Raw genomic sequence first — 13,654 nt, forward strand, 5'->3', positions numbered from 1 at the left:
GCGATGCCGTAATCTCTCCTACCTGATAGGGCCGGCCCGGGCTTCTCCTGGCCATGGCCGAGGGTTCTTGGAAAGCCTTCTGCAGTGCGCGTTCTCTTTTGCCTACACTGAATGCACTGCTTTTTGGGGCTCTGAGTCCAGTCTATTAACTACAAGTAATCCCACCTGGGAGGTTGACAGCCGCCTCTGATTTGTCCGGAGCTTGATTTCATCACGATTGGTTCACAAATGGCAGCTCTGAGCCCAGAGGCTGGAAACATCCCTCTCCTTCTCCCCACCCCCTTATCGGTCCCGCCCCTAACACACACACACACACTTTCATGTGGTTTCCTCTGGTAACATGAGGGTTTCTTATGTTGCTGTGGTTAATAACAGTGCATGTTCATTTTCCTTCCCTCACAAAAACATGGTTTTTAAAAAAGAAACCAAATGTATTTGATCCCATCAAAATGAAACAGAGTTGCAAAAGGGTTTCCACCAGCTTTAAGCTTTTAAGGTTTACAATGTCATTATTCAATGTAGTCAACCTCACGGCTTTATTTAAACACACACACACACACACACACGGAAAGTTTTATAATTTATGAACCTAACAACTTTCCCTGTCTTTCCCATTTATTTATTTTTCTCTGGCAGTTTAAATGACCCTGTCCCTACTGCCACATGCTCAGCTACTCCCGACTACTCAAATATTTCTCACGATAAAATCTCCCAAGATTGTAACTAAACACCAGAGATAGCATTATTTTTCCTCGTGGTATTGTTAGCGTTTAAAGAAGTAACTTTTATCAAAATGCTGGGAATGCCAGCTAAGCAGCAGAGAGTCCTTCTGCCCTGTGAGGAAGGACAAAATAACTTCAGCCTGTCTCTTCTTCCTGAAAAAATACTGTCAGCTTGGTTTATACTTGGAGGGGGAGGGGAGAGAAGGGGAGGACGAAGGGGAAGGGGTACTGGATGGGGAAGCTTTATTAGTGATTGAATTTAGGAAGGAAATCCCAATGGCAGCAAGAAGTTAGCTTTAAAAATTGTTTCCCTGATTATTCCCCAGTTGTGCAGTCCTCTAGCCCCCCCCCGCCGAACGCTTTCCTCTAAGGCCGTGGTAAATGTTAAAATGTTAAGTTTCTTTAGGAAGCATTTGGCAACCAGGAGGCTTCTGAAAGAAATCAAGGTCTCTAAATCTGAAAGTTATTTAAATATTGTCTGCTTTTAGGATTCAGAGGAGGGAAGAAGGCTTGCCTTCGGTTTCCCTTGCGCCCGGGGGGCGGGGCGGGGGGACCATCAATCTCGGCTGAGGGCATGTGTGTACATTAACAAATACAGCACTTAGCATGCAACAGACTGCAAACCGGGCAGTAGCTCTGCTCAAATCAAACACGAGAGCACAAAAGCAAGACCTTGTTTACAGCGGGTTGCACAGTCGGCCTGGGTTTCATTATATATTCTAGAATTCAGTAACAGCTAATTGAGAAAAGGAAAACACACTGCCAAACTTCAAGTTGCCTTTTTAGAATCCGTTCAGCTTTGTGCTCTCACAGAGAGGGCAGGCTTGTGGATTTTTCTCCAGAAGTCCCTTGCTTTATTTTCGGTGCCATACTGAAATGATTTGGAGTCGGGTATTGAGCAAGGCTTAGGAACGATGTTCGCCCCGAGTAAGAGTCCTCTACTCCTCAGGTTCGAGTTCAAGGTGCAGCCTTGCTTTTTACAGCAGAAAATGATACACCGAAAAGGAAAAGCTCAAGGCAAACCTGGGATTGCCTCGTATTGTATGCCAATGGTGTTCTGAATGTTCCCCCAAAACCCTGCTTCCCCTTCTCTCTAACCTCTCTGGCCCTTGCCAACAACTTCAGATTCTGTCTGACATTTGATTATAGAAACCCAGCTTGAGGATAATGAAGCCTCCTCTTGAGGGGGGAAAAAAAGACTCAGAAGCTGAGCATCGTCCATTAATTTTTTTTTTACATACAGTGAAGCTGTGCAGAGAAAAAAGCCTTAAGTGTAATAGTCGATCCATAATTGGCTTCTGTACAGCACTTGTTACCAATTATCTAAGAGGACTGAGCTCAGGCATTATTTCCATCAACCGTTCTGTCAAGGAGTTTTGTCTTCAGGTCATTGTGCACACGGAACCCATTAAAACACACATATTCACATGTGCATGTGTGCATGCGTGCGCACGCACACACACACACACACACCCCATCTAACCATACAGAGTTAAACAGAATTTTACTACAAGACATCATGATGAATTACCTCTCAGGGGATGACCGAAGTCCCCACCTCAGGCATCAAATCGACTACAAAATATAATTACCTTTCATTATCAAAAACAGAAAACCAAAAAAATCTGGAAAAGCGTACCATAGGTCTAGAAACTCAACCAAGTGACTGCAATGTGGTCCCAAACCTTCTGTTAACACAACCCAATCAAGAAAGTCTACCTAATCTGGTAGTTTTAAGATTCTGGAATAACGCCCCCCGTGGCTGGGTCAGTAAACAAGGAAGTGTAAAAGAAAGACTCAAATTAACTTCCAGAATGGTTTATCAATCCAGCCATATGTCAGAGAACACTGCCCCCTGGCAGAAAAAAAAAACAAACCCAGAACTATAACAAATCTTGCTACAGACTCAGGCCTTAGTAATCACTCTGTGGTTCTCAAGCTTTATTGGGCATTAGAATCAGGCCAGGATTTGTGGGCTGCTCCCCAAGATTTGGATTCACCCCTATGGGTGTAGGGGGCAAGGCAAAGAAATGAGGATTCTAGAGGTCAGACAAGAACTTTGCAGTAGGTTTTTCTGACACAAGGGATGTCAGAAACACATTGAGAGAACAGAGCATTGTAATAAATTATTCTGAGTTAATAGGTTTATGTCCTGTGTGTTGAATTGCTTGGTCTCCTTCCTAATGTAATTTTCATACATGATGAAAAGCATTCATTCCCTATTAAGTGGACATAAAAGTCGAGAGTTCTTCATGACACACCATGGCTGTTCCTCCATGGGAATCATCTCCAAACTGTAAGCAGCAGAACAGAATTTTATTTACTTTGCTGGTGGCACAAAGCCGCAGTGTGTGTGTTGCCTGATCGCGATACAGTAGTTGCATTTATACTAACTAACGCACAGTCTATCTTTCATGAAATGGTTCTGTGAATCCTTGTTCCAGAGCCCTGATGAAGGTAAGAGGGCTTGAGGTTCGTAGTGAGATTCGAAAGATACATAATTGAAGGTTGTCATTCTAACCTCCTGCGGTAATTACGGAATGTTCATGAACTGATTCAGCCTTTATCGACATCCACTTTCTCGTGATGCAGAATTAACTGCATCATGGCATCTTGACTGCAGCTTGACCCTATTCCTGGAATTCCCTTAGAGGTCGGTGTTGGCCAGTTACTGACCACCTGATTTTTCAGCGGTATCTCTTGGCATAAATACAGCACATATGCTCAGAAAGTACGAAAAGAGCAGCCACATGTCTTCTCCCTACTTTAATTTAAAACTCTCTGAGCTGAGTCTTGCTTTTAAATTCTGCTGTGGTTGCCGGCTGTTAGAAAATTCAGGAGAAAAACAGGATAGCAGTCTTTGCGAAAGGGGTTTACCAATCTAAATTGAGCAAAAAATTATGGTGGCTAATGGAGGAGCGAGCGCGCACAATTGCTCCCACAAGTCGGGACAGCAGATGTGTACAAAGCAGACACCACTTAAGATTCTAAACCACCGATGCAAGGGTTTATGGGTAATCTATGGCCCCAGGGGGTTCTCCAGTGGAGAAATAACATACATCTATTCAAATGCGAACAGGACTTATGTTATTAGTTATTACACCATTGAAAGCTGAAATCAACACTGGCACATCTTTCAATGACCACAATTTATATAGTAAATCTCTCTGCATGACACTTATTTCCAATGGAATCTAAGCATATGCCCCCCCGTCCACTGCACACACACCAGAACAATCTCTTTCCTCTAAGAATCTTCATTCATTGCACAAATATTCATTAGTTTCCATGGCATGCCAAGCACTGTTCTGAGCACTAGGGGTATATGGGGAGCTGAACCAAGCATCGCCCCCTGAGCCCCCTAAAATCAATCAAACAGACACAGAAATAAAAGCAAAGTTGCACCTGGCTACGTGTAGAAATGCAGAGGTAAATTTGGCTATGAGAGCATACAATTTTGCATTGATCTAGTTAGGAGGCTCATGGAAGACTTTGTGGGGTATCAGTGGGGTGGAGATGTGCAGGGTAAGTGGGACCAATGAGGTAAGAGAGGAGCAGATACTAGACAGAGCATACAGCACGAACAAAGCTTCTGTATAGGGTGGAGGGCCAGCGCACACATGATACGGAAAGACAGCTGGTCGACTAGAGCTGCAAAACACAAGTGAGCGTGGCGCGCAAGGAGCGAGGGGTTAGCAGGGGCCAGCTCGGTGGGGCTTCATCTGTCATGTGGGGTGTTATTGCCTGGCCCTATGAGCAATGGAAAACCATAGAAGGGCTTATGAAGGTGATTTACCCAGATTTGAAGGACAAATCTCTTTACACTGTAGACGGGAAGTGGAGGGAGTCAAGGGCAGATCCCGTCAATCAGGTGGGAGTGACGGAGCTAGTGACAACTGGCACCAAGCCAGGTCATAGCGATGGGGACGGAGAACACTGGGAGAGTTGGGGAAAGACCCGTCAAGGAACTGGGTACAAGGCACGAGGCGCAGGGGTGTGAAGAGTGACTCCTGAGCAAATGAAGCTGGAATTGGATGGTGATGACCAAGTACACAGAGCGCTCAGGAAAGTCACTCCTTCGGTGCTAACTGGATTAGAAAACAGACGGGGAGATACGCACCCGCTTGCTAACACTCCAGAATTAGTTCAAATGAAGGGATGTGGCTAATAGCTTTAACACCTTTGTCCGTAATTGTAAAAAATCACCTAAGGCAGTTGCCTTCAAGTTACCTTGGACTTGAAATACTGAAGATACACGCATTCATGGCTGAGATTCAAAAGGAACTGCTGCCAGGAAAACTCCAGTCCGTTGCTAGCTCTAGCTCATAATACAAACACTTTAAAACGTAGAAGTCAGCTTGTCTGCTTGTTCTCAGCTACTCTCAAAGCCGCATGCTCAGTTTCCAGGTACGTGGAGGAAGGACGTAACAGGTGGGCGAAATGGCTCCCCTGCGTGTGCAGGAGCTCGAGCGAGGTTCTGTGGGCGTGTCGGCTCCGTACGGAGCGCTGTGGAACACGCTGCACGTATGGCCGCGTGAGCGACTGCAGAAACGACAACCACCCCCGAGCTAAAGGCTCATCCTTTGCCTTCCCATCTCTCACCCCAGCAGGCTGCAAAGCTGCTGCCCGTTCCACTTGCAGATGAAGAAATGGAAGATCCAAAATCAAGACAGGTCTAGAACCCAGGTCACCTAAGCCAGCTTCATTCCCTCTCCCACCCTCGCATGACTTCTTCCCTCTGTTACACCACATGAGGGCCTCGACTCTACACATGCAGAATGCAGCTGCCCAGGCAACGGGCTCACCTCCCAAGTTCACTCCTTCTCATGAAAATCTCCTGCAATCCCTCCGTCTCTTGTTCCTTATCATCAGACACCAAGTCTATGGGTTCTAGATATTGATTCCAGCTATTACCATCCTTTCTCAGAGCTGGCTGAGCGTTACTAATATCTAAATGGTCTTCCCATGTGAATATTTTAGATGCTCCCCTCATCTTCATTCTTTGGGACACGCATGGGCAGTTTGTCTCATGCAAATGGTTCTACCTGTTTGCATCTTCTGTCCCCTCCAAACACCCTTTCTTTGAGACCTCTCTTTTTTTATATATAAGATTTATTTATTTGTTTGAAAAAGAGAGCATAAGCAGGAGGAGCAGAGGGAGAAGGAGAGAATCTCAAGCGGACTCCATACTGAGTGCAAAGCCGCAGGGAGCTTTTGACCCTGAGATCACCACGTGAGCTGAAGCCTAGAGTCTGCCGCTTAACCCACTGTACCAACCAGGTGACCCAAGTTGTGGTCATTAATTAAGCCTCTTTTAATTCATTCCCATTTAGTGCCCAGAGAAGCTGGCATAAAATGCAGATCTGCTGATTTTCCTCCCAATCTCAAAATCTGCAGCAGTTCTCCAAGTGCGATCCCTGGGCCAGCAGAGCCGGGGTCACCTGGAAAGGTGTTACAAATGCAAATCCTTAGGTCCTACCTCACTTCTACCTAATCAGAAACTCAGGGGGTTGCAGTGGGTAGAGCCACCACTCTGTGTTAACAGCCCCCCCCCATGTGTTTCTGCTGCAAGTTTGAGAACCACTGACCTAAAGCATAAAATCCAAAGTCCTTGGCAAGGCAAATAGGATTCTAAATCCAAAATTAAGTTCCCCGGATTCAGATCCCAGCTCTACTACTGTTTAACTGTGAGACCTTACATTACCTTTGGTGAACTGCTTCTCCACCCTAAGACTTTGTTTTCTCATCTGTATCCAGCTCATAGGATTCCTAAGAGAATTACCTGGAATAATCTGGGCAAATTGCCTAGCTCAATGCCCGGCCCAGAAGAATGTTTAGTAAATGTTAAGTTTGTTTAACTAGAGAAAGATTTGCTGTTCCTCGATTAAGGTATACCCTCTCGCACATCCATTCTTTAATATAGATTGTTGCTTTGGCCTAGAATGCCCTTTTCCACCAAATCTCCCGGCAAACTCCAACATATGCATGAAAATTCAGGTCAGGGGTCACTCCTCTGCAAAACCCTCCGTGATTTTGCCTCTCCTATACAGACCAATGGACTCTTCAGCTCTTCTCCCTTATTGCTGATAAATCCCTTTTGAGGCCTCTCTGTCCCTTGGGATCTCTTTGAACTCAGGGACCAGTCATCCTTGTACTCCACAGCGCTTTGCATCTTTCCTGGGATATAACAGGCAGACAATAAACGTTTGTTGAAGGAAGTACTTGGTGTCAAGAACTTTGAATTGGAACTTCAAATGAACTTCAACCAAACTTCAACCCTTGCTCTCATACTAACTGATGAAGTTCTAGAACCTAGGTGAGGTTCGGTGGGCTGAGGTCCAGAGCCGATGACCAAGAAAGATTCTTGAGACATCTTTGGTGCAAAATGGTGGTTTATTAAAACATGGGGACAGGACCCGTGGGCAGGAAGAGCTGCTGCCCTGGGTTGTGAGGGATGGCAGGTTATGTACCCTGCAGTTGGGGGAAGGTGAGGGGAAGGGAGGTTTCAACGGAGTTTTCATATGCTAAAAAGGGCCTACAAGGTGCCAGGATGTCCCAGGCCTGCCGGAGGCCTTGCCCTTGCGGCTGGATCAATGTTGTCTTTAGACCAGCCATTAACATTAAGATAGTTGGGAGACTTTTTGGTGGGGTGTCACAATCCTGCTATCAATGGTCTTTGTTAGTGAGATTTAGGACATTTCTAAGCCAAGGGAGACTCCTGTCTAGCAGGATTGTGAGCTCTGCAAGTTAACTATTTGCTTATTGTTCATGGCAGTCAGGGCTGCCTGAGGGATGCTACACATATGACAGAGGGGAAGCGGATGGGGGGTGGGGGTACAAGGCGCCAGCTTTTGCTTTGTCTTCAGCCAGCCTCGTGCTCCCTCATCACTAACTACTACCTGGGTCACTTCAAGCCCATGTTTCTGCATCTATAAAGCAGAACTCTTGGGTGAATGTAGTGGTTTGTAACATTTTTAAGCATTAAAACCTTATTTTCAAATAAAATCTCAAAATGAATAGTAACATCTAAATTGGGAGCTGCTCCGCGTTAAGTTGGGGGGAGCCAGGATCCTGTCCCACCAGCCGCCTCCCCGTCTCCAAGTTCAAGCTAATTTCCACACAACTCCTCATGCCCTTTTTCAGCTCTGAAGTCCTCCTCTTTCCATAGTGCTCACCCAAATCTCAGTCAACTCATAGACTTTCCCAAGGCTATGGGTTATTAACAAAAATAACGTGAGTTCTTACAACACGGAGCTGATGTGAAGATGAACTGATAAGAATGCATATTAAGCAAGTATGTTTGAAACACTACTTGAAACATAGAAAATGTACAAATATTAGCTATTATTACATACAGGAGGCTAATGAGTACATCTGTTATCATATTCTCAGCAGTCAGCAAAGATCCGAGCACGTAATAGGTGCTTAGTTGTGACACAGGTTCTAGGAAAATTCCTTTACTTTTCGAGAGATGATATGTAGCTTAAAGTTGGAAATGTTACAAACCAGCCTTGTCACATTCTCTCTGACCTCAAGAGAAAATGAGCGGCTTTTATTTGGCAGAGGGTGGGGTGACCCTGGGGACAGCCTTGAAGGCATGAGTTTGAATTACAATAACAAAGAGCCTCCACTCAGATTGGAAAGCCCCAAGAATTTGAGCTTCAACTCAAGAAATTTGTTTGAACACAAACCTCAAAGGAAGTTTATGCTTGCTACTGGAATGGTATCATCACATGCTTAGCAGCACAATGGTACCCTCTTGGAGAGGAAGCAAAACTGCTCTTTCTGTGATTTCCCCTGCAAGCAAACAAGAGCTAGTAACATCCAACCAACTCGGACCAGAAGGGAATTTCCTCCGCCTGAGAAAAGATTTCTGTGAAAACCTACAGCCAACATCATACTTAATGCTGAAAGACTGAATGCTTTCCCTCCAAGACCCAGAACAAGACAAGGATGTCTTTTCTCACCACTTCTAGTCAACACTGCACTTCTAGCCAGAGCAATTAGGCAAGAAAACAAACAAAGGGCATTCCACTTGGAAAGGAACAAATACAGCTATCTCTATTCACAAGACAACATGAACTTGTATGTAGAAATCTTAATGAATCTATTTTAAAAACTCTTCAAATAGCTAAATTCTGAAAAGTTGCATGATACAAGCTAAATACTTTGAAAAATCACTTGTGTTTCTGTACACTAGCAATGGACAATCTAAAATAAAGTTAAGAAGACAATTGCACTCATAGCAGGATCAGAAGGTATAAACTACTATGAATCAATTTAACAGAAGAAGTATTAGATTTGTAAACTGAAAACTAGAGAATTTCACTGTAATACATTGTGGAAGACCTAAATAAATGGGAAGACATCCATGTTCATAGATTGGATGACATTATTGTCAAGATAGCAAGAACATGGAAAAGGTGGTCCACAGCATGGGAGAAAATATTTGCAAATCATACATCTACTAAGGTGCTAATACCCAGAATATACAAAGAACTCTTGCAACTCAGCAGTTAAAAAAAACACATAACCCACATTTTTTAATGGACTGGAATAGACATTTCTAGAAAGAAGACATATAAATGGACAATGAGTACAAGAAAAGATGTTCAACAACATTAGTCATTAGGGAAACACAAGTTAAAACAACAATAAAATACTACTTCACACCAAGTAGGGTGGCTAAAATTAAAAACATACAATAACAAGTGTTAGAAAGGATGTGACAATAATTGGAACCCTAATATATTATTGATAGGATTGTAAAATAGTGTAGCCACTTTGGAAAACAGTTTGGTAGTTCCTCAAACTGTTAAACATGGAGTGCCGATATGACCCAGCAATTCCACTCCTAGGTATACCCTAGAGAAATGAAAACATATGCTCATATAAAACCTTGTAGACAAATGTTCATAGCAGAATTATCAATTCATGAATGGATAACTAAACTTAAGTATATCAATACAATTAAATATTATTCAGCAATAGAAGGGAATGAAGTCCCAAAACACATTATAATATGAATGAACTTTGAAAGAAAATCAGGCACAAAAAAACTAAACACAAAGGCCACATATTGTATTGTTTCATTTATATAAAACATCCAGAATAGACAAGCCCATAAAGAAAGAAAGTAGATTAGTGGTTGTCCGGTGATGTCGGAGTGACTGCTTTGGGTACGAAGTTTTGTTTGGGGATGATGAAAACATTCTAAAATTACACAGTGATGATGTTTGCATATCTCCATGAAAGTAATAAAAACCACTGAAATGTATAGTTCAAAAGGATTGGTTTGGATGGTTTATGAATTATATCTCAAAAAATGCTGCTTTAAAAAAGAGAGAGAGAGACAGAGAAAGCTAGTGAGATTATCCCTGCAGTGAAGCAAATTCCAAAGCATCTGGACCCACAGGAAAGGAACATTAACCCTGACCTTCAGCTCTCAGGTCAGTGCCTTCCAAGCTGTGTACAGAGTCACCTCAGTTACCCTCCAAACCTTTCAATTAACAGGGACAAGCATTTGAGTCGTGGTGTGGACCTATTTAAACCAGCCCCTGTGTGTGATGAAAACCTTCACATTCCTAAAAATAGGAGGATCTCTTTCGGACTACTTCAGTCTCGGTCATAATACTTTAATCAAGTTCCCTGTTTCCTTTTTACTTTAAAATAAAATGAAAACCCAGTTCTCGCCTACAGATCTCAAGGGGCTTGGATCTTAATGGCAACACACTGTAATCAGAGTTTGTGGGACAGTTGTGGGAATTCAAGAACAATGTCTTGGAACAACATGGACGGCCCTTGAGGACGTTATGCTCACTGAAATAAGTCAGACAGAAAAGACAAACACGGAATGAACTCACTTAATGGCTGGAATCTAAAAAAAGCTCATACACCCAGAGGCGGGGGATGAGGAGTAGGCAAAATGGGTGAAGGGGGTCAAAAAGTACAAACTTCTAGATACAAAACGCATAAGTCATAAGGATATAATACACAGCATAGTGACAATAATAATACTGTATTGCATATCTGAAAGTCAACAAAAAGGTAGACCTTAAAATTTCTCGTCTCAACAAAAAGAATTCTCTAGCTATGTTTGCTGACAGATATTAACTAAACTTATTGGGGTGATCATTTTGCAATGCATACCAATAGAAAATCATTCTTTTGGACACCTGAAACTATATAATGTTATATGTCAAGGCATTTTTTAAATTTAAAAATTAATTAAATTTTTAACTTTAACAATTTAAAAAAAAAAAAAAGCCCTATGAGAAGAACCAAGGCCCGCTCACTCTTTCTACTTTGTGATCAGGAAAACCAGAAGTCTACTCATAGGCAAGATCACAGAGTTAATATACCTTTGACTGGGAGAGATCACGGCAGCTCAGACAAGGTGGAGGGAAAGGGGAAAGTAAGTATGTATGCATGATACCACACCTGGCATGGACCAGACGCTCCTTAAGTGATAGCTAGTAATTTCCTAGGTCTGCTCTTTGCCAGACAACATACTAGAGACATTTATATACATATGTATTGCCTTCTTTAACCTTCTTTAAAACTTTCACGGTATTGGTATTGTTAGTATATGAGAAAACAAGCTCAAGTATATCAGGAGACCTGTCCGAGTTCAAGTATCAGTTAAATGGGGGACTCCTCTGTTCTCCATGATTTCCTAATGAGGATTACAAAACTGGGAAAATCTAGAAGGGATGGAAACGTTAACTATTTGCTGGGAGAAACATGAGTCTATTCAAAGTAGAGAATCTGATGAATGTTTGATAAGTCTTAATACTTGATAATGTCTCCGGATTCAGAACATATCAGAAGCCACAGATTAAATTCTATTCTAGGCTGACTTAGTTCTCACCCCCCAAAAAAAAAAATTGGTTGGAAGTGAGGAAGTGACTGACCATAATTGTGGGCATCAAAACCATGTCATTTCAAGGTTCCCAGGAGATTAGAGAGAAGGCCCATCATTGTCAGACAATTGCCCTCAACTTTGAGAATCCAGAGTTTTACAAATTCATATAACATTGATTCAAGGCAGATTTCACAAGCACTCACTACAACATAAGCTAACGGTTATCACGAGTGTACGCTATGCCAGGGCTATGGGGATATTCACATAAAAAACATGTTTTGACTGGGAGATGTGGAAGTCAACAGGTTGTTAAGCACACTCTGGTGAGTTCTGTCACAGAGGTATGCAACGGGTATGTTAGGGGGACACTGAGAACTGGCTCATTCCATCTCTGTTCCACTCCACTCCCAGGGAGCCCTCTCGTCTTGCAGATTTTTTGTTGGAGGCATTATAGATGCAATTTACATATTCTGCCAATTATACTCCTGAGATTGTCTTTCTGCACAGGATATCTGAACGGCAGAATGGGACACGATCCATCTTCCTGTCCTTTTAGCTTTTCCTCGGATAACAATTTTTGTAAAAGAGAGCTGGGAGTTTTTGTTACCTGCAGGTTCTGTGGAAGGCGATGCTTGACCACAGCTCTCAATGACCTCATTATACCTCGGGTTCCTTTCAAAGGCAATTACTCCCCAATCCAGGAGAGAGAAGTTCAGCTGAGCCTGGCACAGCCTGGACTCCCATCTGGATTGGGTTTACTTTGGAGGTCGTTTCAGTACTTGAGAAAGGCTTTAGTAGGATGATGAGGAGTCCATGTTACCCAATCCCCTCATTAATTCACTCACTCATTAGCTTATTTAAACTTTTATTGAGCCCTTAGTATGCATCAGGCATTAAGGACACAAAAGGAACAGGACAAAGCCTCTTCCCCAAGATCCCACCCTCCAGCGGGAGAAGAAATGTATCATAATGCCAGATAGTTGGTAAGTGATAAGGAAAACAAAGCTGAGTAGAGAACAAAAAGGAAAGAAGGCAGCTATTTTCAATTGGATGGTAATGAGGCCTCTCTGCAGAGAGGATATCTGAACAAAAATCTAGATAAAGTGAGGGAAGAACCATTTGATGGACTTAAGTAAGAGATAAAGCAATCCACTCTGGGTAGATCTAAAATATAGGCATAAAATGAGCTGACCTTATACCTCTTCTCCTAGCCTTACAGGTCTCCTATAATACTCTGTAAACAGAGGGCCACTGCAAAGTTGAAATACAATGACCTCAGCTTTCCAATAGAGCATTACACAAGAGAATGCAGACTTTCTGAACTTTACAGCATCCCACTAAACTTCAGGGGCTCTAATGAGAGATGTTATACAACTTGGTAATTTCTAAAATTCTGGGCTGTCAGGCTTGGTTAAGGTCATAACTCAGATGTTCACTAGCTGTGTGGCCTGAGTTAGGATACCTCACTAGACCTCTGCTTCCAAATATGTAAAATGGGAGTGATACCAACTCCTCCCTCACAGAGTTGTTGTGGGGATTAAGTAAAAAGGTCCTTGTGACATTAATTGTTAATTATAATAGCTACCATCTATTGAGCACTTAGAATATGCCAGACATGGCTCAGAGATTCAACAGTCTTGCAAAGTACATATTGATTTCTCTTTTTGACGGAGGCTCATAGAAGTTGAAGGGATTTGCTCAAGTTCATGCAAATTCACTCAAACTCAGGTCTGTCTAACCAGAGTCTAGCTTCTAAGAACTTCTATTAACCTTCTAGTTAATATAGAACATAGTCCACTGTGCTTTGATATATTGAGTTTATTACTTTAAAAAAAAAAAAAGTCATCCAATCTCACATGTAGAGGGCAGTTGAGGGGGTTTTCTCTTGGTATCTTTAAGAGTTCAGATACAGGGGCGCCTGGGTGGCTCAGTCAGTTAAGCATTGGACTCTTGATTTCAGCTCAGGTCATATCTCAGGGTGGTGGGATTGAGCTCTGCATCTGGCTCTGTGCTCTGTGGGGAGTCTGCTTGAGATTTCCTCTCTTCTTCAGCCCCTTCCCTGCCACTC

The 13,654-nt window shown here is 42.7% G+C and overlaps 1 protein-coding gene across 7 annotated transcripts in view; it reads right to left on the bottom strand.

The window, feature by feature from the left end:
• Positions 1–13,654, bottom strand: part of ENPP2 (ectonucleotide pyrophosphatase/phosphodiesterase 2) — a 106,903-nt gene that overhangs the window by 79,403 nt on the left and 13,846 nt on the right. Inside the window, exon 1 of one of the 7 annotated variants that reach the window (XM_032316070.1) lies at positions 23–246. The exons of the other annotated variants lie outside the window; for them this stretch is intronic. Within the exon in view, the coding sequence (XP_032171961.1) occupies positions 23–55 (33 nt within the window). The 5' untranslated portion in view covers positions 56–246. Of the gene's footprint in view, positions 1–22; positions 247–13,654 lie in introns of those variants that run through there. 7 annotated transcript variants of the gene reach the window in all.

The sequence above is a fragment of the Mustela erminea genome, chromosome 16 (genome assembly GCF_009829155.1).
Source record: "Mustela erminea isolate mMusErm1 chromosome 16, mMusErm1.Pri, whole genome shotgun sequence".
In the NCBI taxonomy this organism is placed as follows: domain Eukaryota; kingdom Metazoa; phylum Chordata; class Mammalia; order Carnivora; family Mustelidae; genus Mustela; species Mustela erminea.